Here is a 22,676-nt window from a genome sequence, read left to right as displayed (position 1 = left end):
ATCAAGCGGCAAACTCTGGGCCACTTCCAGGATGCAAATCAGGAAGTGCCTCAAACTGCAGTTCATCTAGTGGCCAGTAGGAGCAGTTTGCAGAAGGGAGCAATTTCTCAACCAAGTACCCCCAAACCGACCCCGGAGATTTTTATAGAAAAAGCCTATATAATAAAATAATTACAATATAGTGATGTTCCATCAGTGTGGGATTTATTAACTCCTTCATTTATGATCTGTATGACAGTGGCCATGTCGACAGCCAGTCACCCTTTGTGAGGCAGGCCACTTAACAGGCCGAGCCATCGGGAAACCCCCCGGTCCTCCCGATGGCCAGTCCGGGACTGGGTACAGGAGGCGTAGAGCGAGGGATCATTGTCCACAAGTAAATCAATCGCAGATGGCGTCGTGGTCACGGACGAATACAAAAACTAAACTAAATAAAACTATTGAAAAAAAAAGAAAAAAGAATGGATCGCGAAATATACTTGGGCGGCCGTTAATATACCTGGGCAGCCCACCCAAGTATAGTCTATGTGTGGGAAACCCTGGCCAGTATGCATGTGGGTGTTTAACAGCATTCAGTTAACTTTCCGTTTTCTTGTTGCTCACTGAATGACTGCTCGGACATCAGTAGCAGCCTACGTATTTTTACATCACACTGATACAAATCCTACCTGCCTGTACACGTTGGTGAGGATCCAGCATCAGGCCTGTCACTCAGCCAACAGATGCAGATGTAGTCCACCATAACACGCTGTAGACCTTGATGTAACTCTGTTGAGGGTGTAGGGATAACAAAACACATCAAGCTCATTTTCAACACCTTGGGTATATTAAGGTCATTTATCTTCATCAGACATTCAGGCATGATTCACACGCTGAGATGAGTAGTGTTGTGGCTGTAAAATATTGTGGAATATCCTATTGCAGTCAAGATTAGATAATGGGAAATTGTATCCTCCAAAATTGGATCATTTTTCCATTTAGCATGGATTGTACTTTTTCATACACAGATTTCAGGACATCTAAGAGAGATAGATATTATATAATAAGTACAAACTACATAATAGCGTTCCATTATACTGGTTATTTTCACATCACCCCTTATTTATTTTTTTAAATGATAGTACTAACATGCATGGGCTATATTCAGGGTTTAGTTGCCTTTCAAAAAAATGTAATCAGTAACCTAATCTGAGCATCAACATATAAAAGTAACTGCTACTTTTGCATTACCTCAATATGAAATGCAATGCAAATAAATACAAGAGAAATAAAATATCAATAAGATGTTTTTTACTAAAGTGTATTATCTAAGGCGACAGAACAATGTGACCTTAGACAAGAAGAATCCACGATATTTAGGATCAAACACTATATGCTCATTTCTGTTTTTTAGTAACATTGTAATACTGCTGGTAATTCCCAATTGTAGTAGTAATCTGATTTTGTCTTTTGTTAATGTAAGAGAATAGTTACCCTTTTTTGTATCCTTATTACGTAATCCCGTTACATGTATCTGTTACTCCCCAAGCCATATTGCTATTATATTTATATTTCAACTTTTAGCTTTCTTATTTAATCCTAATTATTCTTATCTTTTGTCACATATCAAGCTGTGCCCTTAAAACTTTCTTGTGGAGATTTTGTTTGTCTTTTCAACATTGAGTTGCTGCCTAATCGCGCTAAACCATGCTAGCATATTGGTCGGAGCAATGGCTATTCCTAATCTGTAAAACACACAGGATACAAGGTAAACCCAGGGCCGGCCTGTAGCACTGGCGTTATAGATGTTCACCTAGGGCGCCAGATCTGTGGAACATTGACAGCTGACAGCTCTGGGAGGGAAAAAAACATTTTTGACCGTTGGTGTTCATCCTAATCTTCGGCCTTGATATAACAACATTCATAATTAAGTCAATGTGACACCCTTTTCACCCCGGTTACACTTTTCATTTGCCCTGTACGATGGGCGCTGTAAATTATGAAAATGGGGGATGTTGGCGCACCGGCACTGGCGCTGTTGCTATTATAATCTGATTCTAGCTGCTCTAACGGATATAAGAAGAAGATGTTTCTACAATAATGTGGAGGGAGAGTCCTCTCCAGTCAGACTGAGAGGCTGAGTGAGGTAAAGGACTCTTGAGTGTTTAGATAGTTCACTTTAGTCTACAGTAAGTTATCTCAGTGGGTCTCAAACGTTTTGATCACAAATTATGTAAACACATATTTCCAAGGCACACCTTTATAATTATTAGGATAAATAAAAACAGGTTTGAAATCATTTCAATGTATACTAAAGGGCAGTAAACCAAAAATATCCTTTAAAACTGGAGAGATAAACAAATATGCATACATAAAAAAATGTTAACTAAGTAAAATAAGATATAAATGAACAACAACAATAAAATAAGTTACATTTATTTGTTATTGGCTATGGTAGGTGTAGGAGCCAAAATGCTTGTTTTTGCCTTACTTATTATTTGTATTATTATCTTGTATTTCTGTTTGCATCGCGTTTCATTCTGGTTGTTTATCACTTCCGGCAATGGTCACGTGGGTGTGGTTTATTGGTATTTAGTCACCTGTTGGATGCCGGTTGGGAGGATACGATGTAGGAAGAGGGTGAATTTGCTCCGATACTTTCTGTTGACCGTCAGGTCTGGAGTCGTATATTGTTTGTTTTCGTCTTTATTAAACACCATGGACTACAAATGACTACGGACTCTTATATGGAACGCGTCACAGCAAAGAGCATCTTTTAGCCTCTCAGCAGCTAACTCATAGGGAGTTATTGCCGCTACAGTAGGTTATTGGTTATGTTCACATACTTATTTGATTATTAAAATGTAAACCAATCTTTTTCATACGGGTGTTTGGAGTTGTACCCCCTAGATCTAGTCTCTAGTAATTCTGCTCAAAGTGCACCAGATTGAAGCATTTGACTGTAAAATGTTCAAACATTACCCCCGGACCCCCCTTGAGGATGTGACGTCCATCCCCCATTCCATTGTGTGTTCCTTGGATACTCTATTCATCTTTATCTTTTCTATTGTATGATTTTCTGGCTGGGGGGGCGCCAGATAAAATCTCACCTTGGGCAGCAAATTGTCCCAGAGCCGGCCCTGAGTAAACCGAACTGATTAAGTAGTATGGCAGGGTCCAGATTTATTGAGAAGATATAAGCCTGATATACTGTAAGCCTCTCTCGACATGGGCGATGTAAGAACACTGGCTAATGGAATGGAAAGCCAACGTCCAAACAAATTGCATTAAGAAAAGCACTGTCCTTTTTTGTTATGGCAAACTTCAAATGCTGTTTTCAAGGACAATAAACCAAATTTGTTTGCATTATTTGTTAATACAATAAATCAATGTCAAGAAGTTATATGTCTTATGTAAAAAGGTCTGTGTTTTTTCAAATTGCACTTTGCAATATGGGCAGCAGAAAAATGCAAGAAACGTGCGTAACTTGGGCAGCATTTTTTCAATTTCTTGAAAGGAAAGCAGGTTTTATGACTGGTGTTTCAAGATGCTTGTAGGTAGTGATCAGATGCACTGTAGCTGTGTGATTTATGCCTGAAATATTCATTGCACATCTATCAGGATGTGATCCCAGAGAGGGCCTGCTGTCATTACCGGCTCATTTCCGTGCCAATTTCTTCCTATTTCTACCTTGTGATGACATTTGGAAATAAGGGGGAGGTGGAGTGTAATGGAATGTTTCCATTGGGCAAATGAAAGGTGTGTGTGTGTAAGAAAGATATGTTTTCGTACTGTATGCATAAGAAAGATTGTTAATTTGTGTCTCTGCATCACATGCATATTAGAATATTCTTCGGTCTCTTTGCGTGCATGTGAATCTGTTCGAAGGCTTGTGTCACAACATGTGTGTGCGGTTTTTGTACTCGTATGCCTTTTTATATTGAGCTCGGGGACAGGAACACAGTGGAGTGGTGATGTCTGGGAGAGTGAACCAAGAGAAAGAAGGGGATTGATTCAGAGCTTTAAATAACACACTCTCTTCTCCTCCAGCTGAGTCCACCAGACACATGTCTGCCCCACGTCACTCAACTCACCAACTCATACCATCACAGCCAGTGTGTGTGTGTGTGTGTGTGTGTGTGTGTGTGTGTGTGTGTGTGTGTGTGTGTGTGTGTGTGTGTGTGTGTGTGTGTGTGTGTGTGTGTGTGTGTGTGTGTGTGTGTGTGTGTGTGTGTGTGTGCAGGGCCGTCCCTCCCTACAGGCCGATCATGCCGACTGCATGGGGCCTCACCTTGCGGAGGGAGCATCAACTGAGCCGAAAATGCGGTGCACCTATGCGCTTATGCGGCGCGCTTATGCGACACCGTTGGCAGAAGGAAGAATGGAGAGGAATATGTGGAAATATTACCATAAATAAAATGTTACCTCTCATGTATCATATATGAAGAATTAATTTGCATATTTAAAGCCAATCTTAAAATGATTAAACAAACGCCTGTTTGAGACTCCTCAGTGCACACAAAAACATAACTTGGAGAAGTTATGTTATTTGAAACCACCTCGAATATGTTGTGTTAATGTTATGAAGTGTTTTCTCATAAATGATGAGGTAAGCAGGAGGACAGAATTACATCTAAACTGAGGCCGTTTTGCTTTTCTATAGGTTGTGTAGATACGAGCATGGTTTTATATACTATCACGTTTAATCATGTTTTATGCCGTTTGCTAAGACTTGAGAAGTCGCTCATAAAACACAGAAGGTATGGAAACTATAGGTTACTTACGTAACCCTAGGCCTCAGAGTAACATGAAGTGAGATGTATCACTATGGGATGCGCCTCAACGCGTATGCAAACAGAAGCATCAATCTCATTACGCCAATCCTGATTGGCTGGTGATCTTGACGTCTACGTCAGGGAATCCACCCACCCTTTAAGTAGCTTGCGCTACGTCGCAGCGCCATTCAAAATAAGCACCTCTTCTCGCTTCGCCTTAGCAAGAAGGGTCGTCTGGTGAGACATCTCACTTCATGTTACTCTGATGCCTGGGGTTACGTAAGTAACCTATAGTTCTCATTCATAACACTCCGTTCGATGTCTCACTATGGGATATTGAAACTTCCGTATTGCTAGACATGCTTATCTCGAAAATCAAAAACAGGTAAAACTAGGGGTGTAACGGTTCACAAACATTTCGGTTCGGTACGTACCTCGGTTTGGTTCGGTACGTTTTCGGCACAGCAGAAAAAATTATCACAAAACATAGCATATTTTTTTTAAATTATTATTAAACTGTGAATAATGTATTCACTCAAATAAATACAAAATCCATCCATCCATCCATCCATCTACTCCCGCTTATCCGTGGTCGGGTCGCGGGGGTAGCAGTTCCAGCAGAGAGCCCCAAACTTTCTTTTCCCTGGCGACATCAACCAGCTCTGACTGGGGGATCCCAAGGCGCTCCCAGGCCAGCGAAGAGATATAATCCCTCCACCTGGTCCTAGGTCTACCCCTTGGTCTCTTCCCAGCTGGACGTGCCTGGAACACCTCCCTAGGGAGGCGCCCAGGGGGCATCCTAACTAGGTGCCCGAACCACCTCAACTGGCTCCTTTCGACACGAAGGAGGAGCGGCTCTACTCCGAGTCCCTCCCGGATGACTGAACTTCTCACCTTATCCCTAAGGGAGACACCAGCCACCCTGCCACGTCCTTACTAAGGACTCATTCCCTACTTGGAGTGGACAGTCCCACAGTAAATACAAAATATAATAAAATAAACATTAAGGTGCAGCATTTCGATGAACTGAAATAATCTGTATTTGAAGTTTACTGTACTAGTATTCACAAAACATAAACTATTAGTTTATTTTTTTTATTATTATTATTAAACTATGAATATTCACTCAAATAAATATAAAATATAATACAATAAACATTAAGGTGCAGCTTTTCGATGAACTGAAATAATCTGTATTTGAACTGTACTGTACTAGTACCTAAGCAGCCAGTTTGACATTATGACTTGCTTGTCATTGTATTTTCATGTTTTTTTAAAGAAGAATGAACTTGTCCACATTGCTTGCCGAAAGGGCAGATCTGCTGGCACTAGCAATGTCTCCTGCTGTGGAGAACACACCCTCTCGCTAGGGACAGAGGTAGTAGCAGACACAGCCAGGTAGCGCTTTGCTAACATGGCAACATAAGGATATTTGCCGTTTGTAATAGCTTTGGCTCGGTCTAAAGTTTTGGAGTGAGTGGAGGCTTACATTCTAGTGGGAGTTGGGTTTGCACTTCAGTCTTTTGGTACCGGTGATATTCACGTTCGGGTGATGCCTTTTCAAATGAGTGTGCAAGTTTGATGCATTGCCAGCCGCGTAACCAATGTTAGTTGAACAATGCCGACAAACAGCTTTGGTTCGGTCCACCTGTCTTTGTCCGTCATCCTTGTACGTAACTGCGAAACCAAAATGTTCCCAAACCGGAGACTTCAATGATGCTGGAGGATTTTCGAGCTCAACTTTATCTGCGTTCGCCATTTCGACAGTTCCTCAAATTACTGACTACATTTGAATGCATCCCTGTGACCAGCTCGTCCAATGAAATGACTTCCTCGCTCTATGACGCGTTGAACAATGGGAGCAAATTACTCTGAATACTGCGACGCAGCACCTGAGATTACTTCCAAGAAGTTGTTCACGTTCTCAATTTTTTACGTTTAACGTTTTATTCGTTCGGTACACACGTGTACCGAACCGAAGGGCCCGTACCGAATAATTTCGGTACCTGTACTGTTACACCCCTAGGTAGAACCCTGTCTCAACACGGGGCCCAGCACTGCGCGGGCCACACTTGGAGCAGAGACATCTAGCCTGTAAAAGCGTAAAAAAGTGAGCGGTGAGGACCAGCTCGCTGCTGCACAAATGTCTTGGATGGAAACACCCTTGAACAAAGCCCAGGATGTAGCCAGTCCACGAGTAGAATGAGCACGCAGGCCCGTTGGTGCCTGCAAACCCTGACTCGTATAAGCCAGAGCAATCGCTTCCACAATCCAGTGGGAGAGCCGTTGCCTGGTAAAGCGCATGAATGTCACTGACTTGCTTGGCAGATGCCAGAGCCAATAACAACACTGTCTTCAGTGACAGGTGTTTCATGTCAGCTTCTTCAAGGGGTTCAAATGGGGTTAGAGTGAGCCCATCTAAAACCACTGCCAAGTCCCATAAGGGCACCAGTGACCTGGAAACAGGGAGGAGCCTGCGAGCCCCTTTCATAAAACGGCAGACCAAAGGATGTTGGCTAGCCGTCTTTCCCTCAAAGCCCACATGGCATGCAACAGTAGCAGCCAGGTACACCTTGATCGTAGAGAAAGCTCTGTGTTTATCAATCAGGTCCTGTAGAAATGATAAAATCACCCCAACAGGACATTGAAAAGAGATGTGTCCTTTTTGAAGGCACCACTCCTCAAACACCCTCCACTTACAGTCACAGAGGGAAGCTATCAGGATAAGTGTGTGGCGTTGTTCCCTCACTCTGGCCAGAGTTGGGGGCATCAGAGCCAGGGGTGGGAACGCGTACAGAAGGACCGGAGGCCAAACGTGTGCGAGCGCGTCCACGCCTAACGGTGCGTTTAAATCGCGCATTGAAAAGAACAGCTGACATTGAGCATTTTCTTTCGATGCGAACAGATCTACCGCGGCTCGGCCGTAACGCACCCACAGCTGACTCACAATTATTGGATGTAGAGTCCAGTCTGCATATAGTGGTGCACCTCTGGACAGCAGATCCGCCCCGAGGTTCATCACTCCTGGTACGTGCGTCGCTCTCAGAGAGAGGAGACGTCCGCAGCTCCATAAGATCAGTTTGCGTGCCAGCATGTGTAACTGGAGAGAACGCAAACCCCCTTGGCGGTTTATATACGATATTGTGGTCTTGTTGTCTGTCCTCACGAGGACATGATGTCCTCTGAGAAAAGGCAGAAAGCGTTTCAGGGTGAGGAACACCGCTAAAAGCTCCAGATAATGTATGTGTGACCGTTGGAGGTCTCTGCTCCAGAGACCCCTCACAGGTCGACCTTCGTATATATACCCCCCCAGCCCGTCAGACATGCGTCTGTGGTGACCACCTTCCACGATAGGACAGCACCCATAGGCACGCCCCGTACTAGAAAAGTCGGGTGCAGCCAGTGGCGCAGTGCCATTACGCATTTCATAGTGACCATCACTCTCCGCGCGCCATGACGCACAGGGTCCAGTCTGAGGGCAGCCACCCAGCGCTGAAACTCCCTCATGTGTAAGCGTCCCAGTCGTACGACCAGGACGGCTGACGCCATGAGCCCCAGTAACCGCAGACATGATCTGAAGAGAACATATTTGCGTGGCTGGAAATGAGCGAGGCAAGCACTGAAGGCTTTCACTCTCTCTGCTGACAGGCGGGCTGTAAAGGGCACCGAATTCAGGCGTAGGCCCAGGAAGAGTACAGTCTGGGCTGGGGACAACATGCTCTTTTCTGTGTTTATTACGAAACCCAGGTCGAGCAGGTGTTTTACGAGGACATTTTTCTGCGTAATAGCCTCTTGCTCCGACTGTGCGAGAAGGAGCCAATCGTCCAGATAAGTTGCCAGGCGAATACCCTGTTGTCTTAACGGGGCTATCGCGGCTTCCGTACATCGTACAAGCACTCGTGGGCTGAGAGACAGACCAAAGGGAAGTACTCGTAAAGGCGAACCTCAGATATTTCCTGTGTGAATAATATACTGGGATGTGGAAATACGCGTCTTTCAGGTCGACTGATGTGATCCAATCGTTTTGGCGCATGAGACGCAACAGAGATGTGTGAGTGAGCATTCTGAATTTGTATCTTTTGAGATATTTGTTCAGAGCCCTCAAATCTAGTATAGGCCGAATCCCGTTCCCTCCCCATTTGGGAACGAGGACATAATTGGAATAAAAGCCGCTCTGACTCTGTTCGGAGGGTATTATAGATATCAAATCAAATCAAGTTTTATTTATATAGCACATTTATAAACGATTTTATAATATAATAAAATTAGCCTACAGTAGAGACACTTTACAGCAAATACAACAACACAGATTGTTCAGAATATCAGTATGAGAAAAACGACACCCTCTGTCCTTAGACCCTCACATCGTACAAGGAAAAACTTCCAGAGAAAACCCACAGTTTAATTTTCAAAGGTTTATTGATATATCATATACACAACTATGGTGTAGTTATGCAATGAATGAAACACTTGGGTCACAGGTTCCTCAACAGTGCATTACAAGACATCTATCAATATGTGTGTACCTCCATTAAACATATTCATATTCTGCATATTTCTTATTCTATCTACATACATAAGAGTATAATTCATATGTATAATATCAGTTAAAATAAGTGCTTCAACATAGTTAACATTGCAGGAAAGCAATATATTAGACGTTAAGTACTTTGTCAGGCTTAATATTTATCTGTAGATAGATACCCCCAAAGTGTTTTTCTTATTTAAAAGAAGACCTTAATCTGTTATTTAATGTTTAAATAAAGGTTACTTCGTTTTTCTGTTTTGCACCTCTTCCTATTAATATCTTTGTACATCCTGCACTACACTGTTTTATTGTAGAGATCACTTATAGTATTTTCTTGATTTTTTATATTCTATATTTCTATCACAGACCTTCTACTTTCCCCCTATGAAAGTATGTACTCTTCATATTTGTATTCAAATATTCAAATAATATTTGATGAAAAAAATATTAAGATTACATTATTGTTTTTATGTGTTATATTATAACACATAAAAACAATAATTCAATAACGTGCTTTAACCACTAGGCGGTGCACACAAGGTACACACATCCATAATAACTTTGTATTATTAGTGTAGGACACGTTTTATTCATGCTTTCACATAATTTTACAGCATATTGCTATACTATTTCAGACTCAGTATTTACATTCTTACATTCAAAGAAAATCAGTAATATCTTTAAAAACTACAGTCCTTTTATATCAGCTGTGCACCGTTATGGTGTAAATATAACCTATCTGTGAATTAGATCAAATGTAAAAGTCAGCCGAATTAGTGTTGATACTGCAAGGAGACGTATTGTGTGAAGAGAAATTGAAGATGTTGTTTAATTGTTGAATATATTTATGATCTACGTCAAGTATTTAGTTTCGGCGGCATTTTCTCAGTTTTTCCAAAGGTCTTCTCATCAGGGCTCTATAAATAAAGAACTACGGCAGATCTGTAATATACAATGCAGCCGAAACGTGTATTACAATGCCGTTATGTGATGACTTTCAAAGAGAAAAGCAAGAACACTCGGAATTAAGTATTATTTTATTCTTTTAAAATGTTTTCCGGATTTCATATAATATAAACACCAAATCCCAGCATGCATTGCGGCTAAAACATCAAATAAACGAGCTTAAAACCATAGCTGAGGATCTTGGGTAATCGCTCGAAATGCCTACGTCTGTTTCCGGTTCTTTTTATTTTGAAATTCAGTTCCTGACGGACGCCAAAAAAGCCCGAGATTATGGAATCAAACCAATAAATAAAAGCAAGGATAATTGAGTGTTATTGGTGAGTAAATAACAGTGTGTTATTTTGAAAAGAATAACAAATTAGAAGGAAAAAAAGATTTAAAAAATACAGATTTCAGTATCCTGAGGCTCTGAGCCCCATTTATTTTCCTCACAGATGACAACAAAAGTCCGAAATTATACGATTTCAAATAAAAGCAATAACTGTGGCTTGATATTGAGTAAGAACGTGTTTTTATGAACCACACAGCTTCCGGTCTTCCTCGACCCGACCGGAGAAAAAGACGTGCTGCAGGCAGTAGAAATACATTGCTTTTAAAATCGTGCTGTGCAACACGAAAAAAAGGGGCAAATCGTGTTGGTGAACACGAATCAATAGATTAAAAATCGTGTTGGTGAACACGAAATGCCGTGAGACTGGGTTGTATATTTGGTAGATTTGGCAGCTGATATAACACAACACATTTGTTTTATTTAATTTAAGTGGGGATAGAGTTGCTGCGGGGGGGTTAAGATGGGCTGCACACAGCTGATTGACAGCTGGAACACAAACCACCAAATAAAAAAATTCAAATTAATTGACTCCAATCCGCAGGGATCCCCCCGACACTTTCTTACTGAGGAAGGTGTATTTTTTAATTAACTTATTTATTTATTTTGGTGACGATACGATCTCCATGCTGCTACTCTGGTATAAACTGCATCCACCAAACAATATGATTTGTCTCCACCTCCCCAAAAGAACCAAAATCTGACATGGTGTGAAATGTCTTTTTTAGCTGTTCTGTCGTCATTTCCTGCGATCTTCTTCATGCAGTCAGTCAAAATGAATATTAATACGGGCGTTTCTTTGACTATGTATAGGCAAATATGGGCGTTACGCGAAGCCCGCAAAAGCTGCTCCGCATTTCGAGTTGATGTTCATACATAATGATTTCATTATGTTACGGAAGTAAACAAACAAGTCTAATGGAGGAGTTTCAGGCAGGGGGGGGGGGCAGAGTTTGGGGGACATAAACTCCCTCTGGAGGAAACAAAGGATTTTAGCCTTTGCAGACCATTTACATGCACTAAAACCTACAGGAATGGGAAAACCCCAAAAGGATTAATATGACCCCTTTAAAGCCTTGAGCTTCAGATTTAGACACAAAATGTATTGTATTATATTACATTCATTTGACACTTTTGTCCAAATCAATAACTGAATTCTTACAGCACGGGAGGGTTTGCCACCATAAAGTTGACATTTGTGCTTTTGAGGGAAACGTTTGATAGATAGCCATGACATTTTGTTCTGACATTCATGTCTCCCTCAGGATGAATTCTGATCATTTTGGTGATCCACTGACTTTTCCTCCAGACCTATCATGAGGTCAACCTTTAATATTTGTCCAACATTTTGCTTTAAGATCAAATACCTTCAAAAACATCCAGTCAAACTCAGCTGTACTTTATTTTAGTGCTTATTTAAAGAAACATGTCTTTAATATAGCATTTCACTTGTTCACCATTGACAGATGGAAGATGGAAGGTGAGACCGATTGTATTTGTTGGCAAGTTTGAATATATTTGTATCTTTTTTTTATGATAAGCTATTTTCGTTCTCATAACCTGAGGGCGGTGGTGGCAAAGTCCATAGGGACTTGGCTTGGCAACTGGCAGGACACCGGTTCAAGTCCCGGAAAGACCAAGTGCTACTGAGGTGTCCCTGAGCAAGGCACTGTTCCCTACACTGCTCGCCGGGCGCCGTACATAATACACTAGGATTGGTCAAATGCAGAGAAACTGTTTCGTTACTAGTACCTGTACTATGTAATGACAATAAAGTTGCATCATCATCATCATCATCATCATCATCATCTAATGTTAGCATGCTTACACCATAAAGTAAGATAGTTAGCATTAAGCTCGAAGTCCAAATAGTCATTTCAACTCAGTGTTTTTCAGGAATCAATTCCACTTTGGATGATGGGGAAGTGCCTTTTCTTTTTACAAAAATCCATACTTTTCAGACACAAGTGAAAAAACCCAATTTTAAGCTGGTGCGCTGCAGCATTGTGGGAAACAAAACTACCAGAATGAACACTGGTGGGTTCTTTGCAGCTCATTTGCAGCGTTTTGCATGACTTAGCATTATGTCTAGGTTGCAGATTTGTAATGGTTGTGCTACGGTGTATTTTGTTTCATATTCCTGAATTTCCTTTTCCTTGCCAAGGAGTTTTGCAGAGAAGAAAAGAAAACACTTTGGAAAGTTGAACTTATTGAACTTGAACCTAATGTTAGGTAGTGTGTTTCAATCTATGGAACGAGGGATGGTGAGGTAGGGAGTGAAGGGACCCTGAGGCAGAGCTTGTTATGCTGTCAAATACAGATCCATCTACACTGCACACTTTTATTTTTTCCTCTCCTTCTCCATTTCCTTTCAATTTCTGTGCTCTCTCCCTTTGTCTATCAGTGAAATCCTTTGTTATTCTTAAATGTTGATGTTTTAGGTGATTTCTAAGAAACAAGGGTTACTATAGGCAAAGCAAGGATTGCAGTTTGAGTCAAATCTGCTGAAACTTCTAGCAAATCTAGAAAAACACACAACTAATGAATTTTGGGAAGCACACTTTTTTCAAAGAGCGTGTGAGAAGTGAGAAGATCGATACCCTTTCACAGACATGAGTGGTATTGAGCTTCTCATCTAAGTCTCAAAAAGTAAACCAAACGTTTATCAACTAACTGAACAATTTATTTACTTAATGAGTCAGTCTGGCTTTTGTTTTGGGGCGTCCAGTTAACAGAAAATGGTTTCTTCTTAAAAAAGAATGCGTCATTTAAAAATACTTGGAATATATGAATGTGAACTACTTCACTAAAAAAATATAAAAAAATAGGATGCGAACTAGTTCACTCCATTCTGTGTGAACTTAACTTTAAGCTTGCTTGTGTTAACCATCACATTTCTGAACACTGTGAATAACCCTAGCCCTGGACTATTTGTATTTTGTTTCAATGGTTTGTGCCCATTGATTCCAATGAATGGAGGGCTTGATGCTTCAGTAATAGCTCCTACACTGTTATGTTTCAAACTTTGAGAAAACATGCTACTAGACTAGAGGACATTTTTCATTTATCTTTCTTACTTTTTTCATTTTCTCATGAATATAGCATATCAAGTTGAGAAGATTTTAGTATCACTTATATTGTTTTGTTTGAGAGGCTCAGTTTTTTGTAAAACCAATCATCTCTAATAAATAGGCCAAATGGGATTAACTATAGCACAGACTGAGAGCACGACTTTATGCAAAACAGAGAATTGAACGAGATCACATTTTTGCTCAAGCATCTGGAGAAAAAGCCTGAACCCAACCAATAAATGCCCATATATTTGAGATTAAATGTTTAACAGTTAAATATTGGTCTATTGATTTCTCGTTTGTGTGTTCCTTTAAATGCTTAGCCAATGATGAATTTAATTTCCTGTTGTGGTTGAGTGACCTGTTGCAACAAGAATGACAGTATGTCCTCTCACCATTGGCAGGTATCTGGATCAAACCCACCCGAACATCCAGGATGAGGGAGAAGAGGGCGGACTTTGTGGCAGGATGCTTGGGAGGAAGGGTCATCGCAGCTGGTGGTCTAGGTCAGCACCTCCATTCCTCTCCCATTTTTAGTTTGATTGTTTCTGTCAATTAAATAAATTGTTGTGCTTTGACCCAAGAAGGAAAAAGAAAGGAAGGAGAGACAGAACAAAAGTCCAAGTCGTCCTTTGATTGATTTCCAATGTTGCAGGTCCTTTAGTCTGTTAATAGACAAGCCTAACATCTATGTTCAGGTTTAGAGTTTCATCTGAAGTATAAAACATAAATGTATCTCGTATTTCTTTCCTACAGTATCTGGTTTGTAGGGGAAATAAAAATCGGTTTATACTGATAAATAAAGATATTTCTTGTTTTCTCCATCTACTCTGGAGAAACATAAAAGAAAATGTCAAAATCAATGTCAAAGACCTAGAAATCCTACGTTTTAAAACTCTAGTATAGAAATCTCCTAAAAGGCTGCATTCTGACTTTCCTGTGAGTCAACAAAATGGCGTATTCTATTGAGAGGCTCTTGGAAGACCGCTTTGACCTGTAGGGTCAGGGTGACATGACCAACAGACAAGTTACAGGAATCAGTAGCCAAGTTTTCCATATATTCCCATCCTGGGTAATTTGATAAGAAGAGAAACATTGAAACATTTAGAGAACTGTCTTTTATTGAGTATTGCAACCATATTAACTCCAGTCAAAAGGTTGTGTCCTGTTCACAGATTGGTTGTAGGTTTGTTTCTCTATTTGTAAGCAGTATATACCTGCCCAATTTTCATGAAAAAGGAGAAGTTAAGCATAGGCGAAAGAAGAAGCCATTACATTGCAAAGCAGCTTGAAGTCATGGTTCAGATTATTCTTTATCTGTGGAAATTGCCTTGGCTTAATCAGATTTAAAAAAACTGATTTAGGTTCCCTTCATATTTTCACAGCTGTATTTTTTCAGAGTTTCCTCACAGTCATGGGTCAGCTTACTGCCAGAGTTGACTGTGCATGACAGTGCTACGTCATTGTAATACGTTGAATGAATACTTAGCAGACCTTTCAAAGAACATGCCCTTTCTCGCAATGTTAATGAAAATTAAAAACAATCTGTCTATCCATCCCCTCATAGAGATATAGTCCAACTTGTTAATTGTTTCTTCTTGGCTCAAACTAAACCCTTCCACCAATATTCATGAAAATCGAGCCTGTAGTTTTTCAAGAATCCTGCTGACAAACAAAAAACCAACTAAACAGAACATATATGTAGCCTAGCCAAACCTCATTAGAAATGTCTAGTCTCCAAGCCAAAGACATGGTCTGACTTTAGAAAACTCTCTGCAAATTCAAACAAGAGAAAATACAATAAAGGTTATTCAAACCTGTTATTGCACCTTTCAACCAAATAACCCATGCATCTTTTTTATAATGACATTATAAGCTAAGCAGGCTTACATCAATACCTGCTGCCAAGGCATATGTTCCTGCAGAATTACTGAAGCAATTAGTGTCATTGCCGTTGCTTGGTAACTAAACATATTTCTCATGGATTGTTTTTTGCCGATTGAAGTGTTACCCTAATACTTAGAGTTGGCTTAATCTGAAAATGAAAAGTCTTATCGACGGTGAAGTTGTTAGTGCCAACAACTGTAATTAATAACACACAACAAACACATGCCCTCACTCACAACTAGTGTTGTCACGATACCAACATTTTGGTTTCGATACCGATACCAAGTCAAGAATTGCGATTCCGATTCTTTTTCGATACTTTTCTTAAAAAAAGGGAAACACGGAATATCGGCTTTAAAATTAGGAATAACAGATGATTTTAGCAGTCAGAACAACTAAAGCAGCAGTGTTACTAAGAACAGAAACGCCAAAGAGTCACATCTAATATAAATATATATAAAAGCATTTATTTTAATTGTGTAGCAGTGAGTTTAACATTTTGGCAGCACTGTTGAGCATTTTGAAAATGTATTTTCATGCCTCTGTGCAAGGCTTAGTCTTTCTATCTTTATAGCCACTGGTGTAAAGTAACTAAATTCATAAACTCAAGTACAATTTTGAGATACTTGTACTTTATTTAAGTATTTCAATGTTTCTTTTGCTACTTTGCACTTCTAATCCACTACAGTTCAGAAATAATGGTGTACTTTTCCTCCACTACATGTATTTAATCCCTTTAGTTACTTCACAGATCTGGATGAATGATGTGAAATATAATCAAGTGTTAAATCAGACTTTAGTTCCACCTGGAGTAAATCCACCAGCTACCCTGCAGTCTACAAAGTCATTCAAACTAGCTGCACATTTACCAGCTTTGAGAACACTTTCATGATCAATCATTATAAAACATATCATATATATTATTCTGAAATGGACCAATCTGCACAATGACTACTTTTACTGTCGCTACTTTAATACTTTTACTTGAGGAACATTTTGAATGCAGTACTTTTACTGTAACAGAGTATTCCTACACTCTGGTGCTTCTAGTACAAGACCTGAGCACTTCTACTTTTACTGTCGCTACTTTAACTATATTTTGATGATAATACTTTTGTACTTTTATTTGAGGAACATTTTGATTGCAGGATTGTTCCTACATTCTGGTACTTCTACTTTAACTCAAGTACAAGACCTGGGTACTTCTACTTTTACTCAAGTACAAGATATATAGGCTACTTATACCACCTCCGTTTATAGCCTATAGCTTTTTTGTCAACAAGCCGAGGCGCAGCGGCAGTTGCACTCCCACTTGCAGCCATGCTTCTCGTTTTCTCACATGCTCTGGCAGCTAGCGCGTGGCCGCGTGCACGAGAGAGGGGAGGGACTTAGAACGTGCTTGAGAGGAGCGGGACTGCAGGCACGGCTGCAGTGCAGGGAGTGGAAGCAGAGCGCTGAACACACACGGCTCTTATTAAACGGCGTTTTTTCACGGGAGTACTTTTCCCCGTCATTCTTAAAGTACCGATACTAATGAAACGGAGGAATCGTACCGTTTTTAACGGCAGGGTATCGCGGTACCTTTCAAGTATCGGTACACCGTGCAACACTACTCACAACCAAATTAGTTTTCCATTTTCTCCTTGACTGAGCTGCATCTGTTAAAGTACATTTTGTGTGGAGAGAGAATGAGCAACACTACAAATTAATTAAAGGTCAGCTTTTGTCCTCGATGACATTCTTGTTAAGCAGATATTGACTCTCTCTCTCTCGGCACCTGCATGCATCTCTCTCTCTCGGCACCTGCATGCATCAGCAAGTAACACACATACAGTAAATACACATACACACACACTGGAAGTTATATAATGAAATGTATTGACAGATTCAAGGCCATGGATATCTGTAATATTATATATATTTTCTGTACATAGACACACGAATAGCCTACATTCTACAGAATGAATGGAAACCATTTGACTATCTTAATCAAAGTTGCTCTACTTTGTCATCTACAGTATGAATCATCACCACAAACATATGGAGATACACTATATAGACACACATATTGGGCCACCTACACATTACACCTGTACAGGAGCTTATATGACATCCCATTCCAAATTCCCAGGCATTAATATGAAGTTGGTCCCCCCCTTTGCAGCTACAACAGCTTCCACTCTTCTGGGAAGGCTTTCAACAACATTTTGGAGTGTGTCTGTGGGAATTTTCATTCCATTCATCCAGAAGAGCATAGAGTGCCACAGTGACGCATCCTAAAACCCGGAAGTAAACTCCTTCCGGTTCCTTCGACAAAAACCAATGCAATTTCTCCATAGGATTTTGGAAAATAGCTCGAAATAAGGTCTGTGGTTGACACACATTTAAGAGGCGGATCACGTTATGTTCAGCCGGATAATATCCACATGCATAAATCTAATCGCCAGAAGCCGTCGCCAGAATCAGTCGCCAGAAGCAAAATGCTAAATTATAAAACACAATTGAGTTGCCGGAACCTATATATACGCCAAACTCTTCCTGATTTCAATCCAACCCTTTACATATTTGATAGCATTGAAACATTGGGGATTAAACAAATACATTTAAAAAAGGGAACCTTATGGACATGTTAAATACATTTTATTAAAATTTGATTATTTCAAAACAGTTTTCATAAAACAGTAACAAGTTTGTTTAAAACTTTTAACTAAGGATAGAGGGTGTCGTTTTTCTCATACTGATATTCTGAACAATCTGTGCTGTTGTATTTGCTGTAAAGTGTCTCTACTGTAGGCTATTTTTATTTTATGTACAGCACTTTGGCTCGACCAAAAACCATAAATAAATTCGTTATGACACAGACAGTCTGTGGTGTGTACTTGTTTAACTTTTGTCCAGCTTCTGAACAGATATGAGGAGCTGTGATCTCTGTGTGCTAACTGCTAACAGCTAGCGGCTGATGTTTGCTTATTGAACATCAGTGACGGCAGGCTGAGATCCTCACCGCTGATTGGCTTCCGCGAGAACGCGTCACGTGAATTTGACGCTCGAGTTGAAAAAATCTCCTCAATCGCGTGATTCGCGTCGCGTCCACTGCTTCATGCTCGCCGTCGGAGCAAATTCGCGTCTGTCCACGTCTCTGCATTGACTTTACATGTAATCGCGCCGTCCCCAAACATTGCATTGCGTCCGGTGTGAACGCAGCATAATAACTCTGCTGTTCCCTGTATATACAAACAAAACACTACATTGAGTACAAATCAGGACACACCATGTGTTTTCCTCAATAACAAAAAATTAAATCCGTCTTGAAAACATAACGAGACAGTTTACATTAGCTGTTAACAGACGGTAACAGAGGTGCTATTCACATGCATGTAAATGTACTTCATTTGAATGTAATAATTATGTTGGTTGTTGTTTGTGGAAGCGCCAGTGAATGATCCCCATTAATTGAGTTTTAAACATCACTTTAAATGGAAGATTCCCATAGGCCCCGCCCACTCGATCGGATTGGCCGATACTGATTCCGGCGATCGCCCCCAAAATTGGCGATCGGAGCATCCTTATTTGCATCTATAGCGTTGCATAAGCATGAAAAATATAGTTTGCACTTAATTTTGAATAATAACAACTCAATGCTGTAACTGCAGACTATGAGTTTAAATTTGGTACACATCTAAGATTGTAGAAAGATAATTCATTGCTCACAGTAAAACAAACGGAAATACATACAGAGGAATTCATATCAAATAGGCGCATTGATGACTTACTCTTACATAACCGCTGGGTTATAAAGTAGTAGGGAATAGTTTTACCTGAGGTATTTTACCGCACAACATGCACGGCAGGAGAGCCTCTGAGCCCCGCGGCGGCATCACGGTGCCCGGCCAACAGTTTGCAGAGTTGATTCTTAATACGTAGGCTACTCTTAATTTAACCACTTTTAACAGAATTGCGTTGGTAATGCTAATGCATTTGCTAATGCAAACTTTGCCCAACACCATTTGCGCGAAAAAATAGACTACATGAGGACGACAGGGATGAGTCTAACTTTAACAGCAGTAATGGCGCTGACATGCAATAACATGTCGATGTTTCGTTCAAAACAGTGAATACAAGAAAAGTAAATAACACTTGTTAAAAAGCAGTAATTAATAACTCAGGTGGCATGCTTACTTGTTTTACAATGGTTTGAAGAGGATCCAACTCAAACACGTGTCGAACTGCTGAAGAATCGCTGCAAAGAGGACCAGGAAGTCTCACACCGCGGTATTCTCGTTTGAGGGGGTGGCATGACCGTGGCGTTGACAAAAGCATTTTTATTAAGTTTTCCAAAACGTATTTATAAGAAAGTTCAGAAAATGTGATATCAATTTACAAATTAATGAGTTCTTAAAAACGTCTCATTGTTACTTAAGTGTTACTTATTTAAACGCACATTCAAAAAATACTAATTTAGGGCTAGTAAATTACATTAAAAAATGTAGTTTTGTTGACTTCACCATCGGAACTGTTTTTACAGTGTGTGTGTGTGTGTGTGTGTGTGTGTGTGTGTGTGTGTGTGTGCGCGCGTGCGTGCGTGCGTGTGTCTTTATATGTGTTTGCTAACATGACAATGACAGCGTGAAGGAGAGTGAGGAAGATATGTTTTTCTTTTCTCTGTGCGAGTGTCAGCTGTGAGTCTATTTTTGGCTTGTGAGTCATGGCAGGTTTAGAACACATTTCCAACGCTCTGCCATTTGTCTTTGGAAATAAAAGAGGAAATACACTCACATGGACCAAAGAGCATATGTAACCCTCCTGTTGTCTTCGTTTTCCCCCCCATACTTTGGTGTTCACGGTCAAATTTGACCGGTCCCGTTTTAACTGCTATACATTAACACAAAAACCATTAATCATCACAACATTTAATTTAACACCCTTTCAAACTGTACATATTGTATCAGACTACTGGTATACATGACAAACTGCAGTACATATACACAGAGTAGACACTGAACATGTATTGCGTGTGCCAGGTGTGATCCATGTGGGGGAAAGGGGAACATAAGAGCGGAAATGTGTCAAAGTGTTCAGTGTGTGTGTGTGTGTGTGTGTGTGTGTGTGTGTGTGTGTGTGTGTGTGTGTGTGTGTGTGTGTGTGTGTGTGTGTGTGTGTGTGTGTGTGTGTGTGTGTGTGTGTGTGTGTCAGGTGTGATTCACATGGGGGGATGGGCACATAAGGGGGGAAAACACATATAGTGTGTGTGTGTGTGTGTGTGTGTGTGTGTGTGTGTGTGTGTGTGTGTGTGTGTGTGTGTGTGTGTGTGTGTGTGTGTGTGTGTGTGTGTGTGTGTGTGTGTGTGTGTGTGTGTGTGTGTGTGTGTGTGTGTGTGTGTGTGTGTTACAAAGTTGACTAAATCATCCACAATTCAATGAAAGCAGTGATCAGCAATTGTATATGGTCAAATGTCTACTGTGAAGGATATCATAAAGCCTAAATGCAATTTAATGTAAAACAAAAAAGTTATGATTGATGAAAGTAGTACATCGATCAGATTTGACCCAAACACAAGCAGTTATGCTATATGTGTGTATATATATGTCAGTGCACACATATATAAATGTATACAATACAGACTATGATTCTTGTCTTTGTATAAGTAATAGTTACTTATTATACTGTATATAAGTGAATTATTGATTATAAAGCAGCTTTAATCTGTTATCTTTGTAGATCTATCCAAGGCTTTTGATTATGATTATCACGCAATGTTCCAGTGTTTTGATGGTTCTAAGAACAATCCTTTTTTTGGAGAGGAACCTTTTAGAAGCCTGATTCACTAATCTTACAGTAGAATTGTTGCAGTGGCGGGAATATTAAATCATAAAACAGAGGATCATTTCATTCTCATTATCACTCATAAATAATTTAAATCAATCAATCATGTGCCTTTGATTGACATTTGACAAGACAATGACATTATCAATTGTACCTGCCCTTAACTTATGTTCAACCTCCATTCATTCAAAGAGGACATATTCTCTTCATTTTCATAAATGAGTATCTAGTGCCTCTACTGGGACATGTGTCTCCATGCTTGAATATTCAAAAAGCTCCTTATTTTTCTCAAACTGTGCTGCAGCACCTCTTTTCACCCTCTGTCTGAAACCAGAGCCCAGTCTGCTCTGATTGGTTAGCTGGCCAGCTCTGTTGTGATTAGTCAACCGTTTAGAGATGTGTCAGAAATGTCCCACCCTTAACCCATCACATATCATGTGTTGGAGCACTAGTCCATAGCAGCAGCAGAAGCAGCAGTGTTACATAGTGATGTCACTATGTTATGGAAGTAAATAAAGGAGTCCAATGGAAGCGTTTCAGGCAGGGGGGGAGTGGTGGTGAGAGAAACTCCCTCTGGAGGGATTTAGCATTTCAGACCATTGACATGCACAGCATTTACATGACAAACTACAGGAAAGCAAAAAGGGCCTCTTAAACCCTATCTATCCCAGCTAAAATAGTGTGCACACCCGTTTTTAATACTAGTTGGCATAAGGTTAGACTGAGTTGGACTAAGTCAGATGCAGTTTGATCTTGGCGAGTGGAAAACAAAAAATTACTCTTAATCTTTTGCCTCTGATTAAGTTGCTTCCTGTTTCATAATTGAAATTAATGACGCTAAATTAGTTCAGTACAGGCAGCCATGACACTTTTCACAGCAATGCAGTTTTAATCATGCTGGTGAACCTAAGTGCTCTACTTACTTTATTTGCTGCCAGCTCACCTCACTTTCTGCATTTATCATTTCAAAGCCCCACCTCCACACAAGCATCATCCTGAAAGCTCTGAGCATAAGTCTTTCTATATGCGCAGTTATTACCGTCAGATCCTAGACGAGGTCAGACTCCTTCTCATTATAGGAGCACATGAAAAGTGATTGGTGGTACCTCAGGTGTTGTCTAGCCTCACCACTCTAATCATCGACATGTCTATGTTTTAAAAGATGAACAAGATCTGTATAAATCAATGGAAATTGCTTTTGTGATGAGGTCTAATCTTCTAGGTTTCAATTATCTTTATCTTATCCTAGCTTTACCTTTTCCCTGATACAAGAAGGCCTCTAAATGATACCTGACCGCCATGTGTGCGAGGTGTTTTCA

The 22,676-nt window shown here is 40.3% G+C and overlaps 1 protein-coding gene across 2 annotated transcripts in view; it reads left to right on the top strand.

The window, feature by feature from the left end:
• The window catches only part of klhdc8b (kelch domain containing 8B), a 334,510-nt gene that overhangs the window by 282,899 nt on the left and 28,935 nt on the right, over nt 1–22,676 (top strand). For both annotated transcript variants that reach the window (XM_034086708.2, XM_034086709.2), the window contains one exon: nt 14,052–14,153. In XM_034086708.2, coding sequence (XP_033942599.1) covers nt 14,052–14,153 — 102 coding nt within the window. The remainder of the gene's footprint in view (nt 1–14,051; nt 14,154–22,676) is intronic.

Source organism: Pseudochaenichthys georgianus, chromosome 7 (assembly GCF_902827115.2).
Source record: "Pseudochaenichthys georgianus chromosome 7, fPseGeo1.2, whole genome shotgun sequence".
Lineage (NCBI taxonomy): Eukaryota > Metazoa > Chordata > Actinopteri > Perciformes > Channichthyidae > Pseudochaenichthys > Pseudochaenichthys georgianus.
The sequence above is the reverse complement of the archived record's forward strand: the minus strand, read 5'-3'. Positions and strand labels throughout refer to the sequence as shown.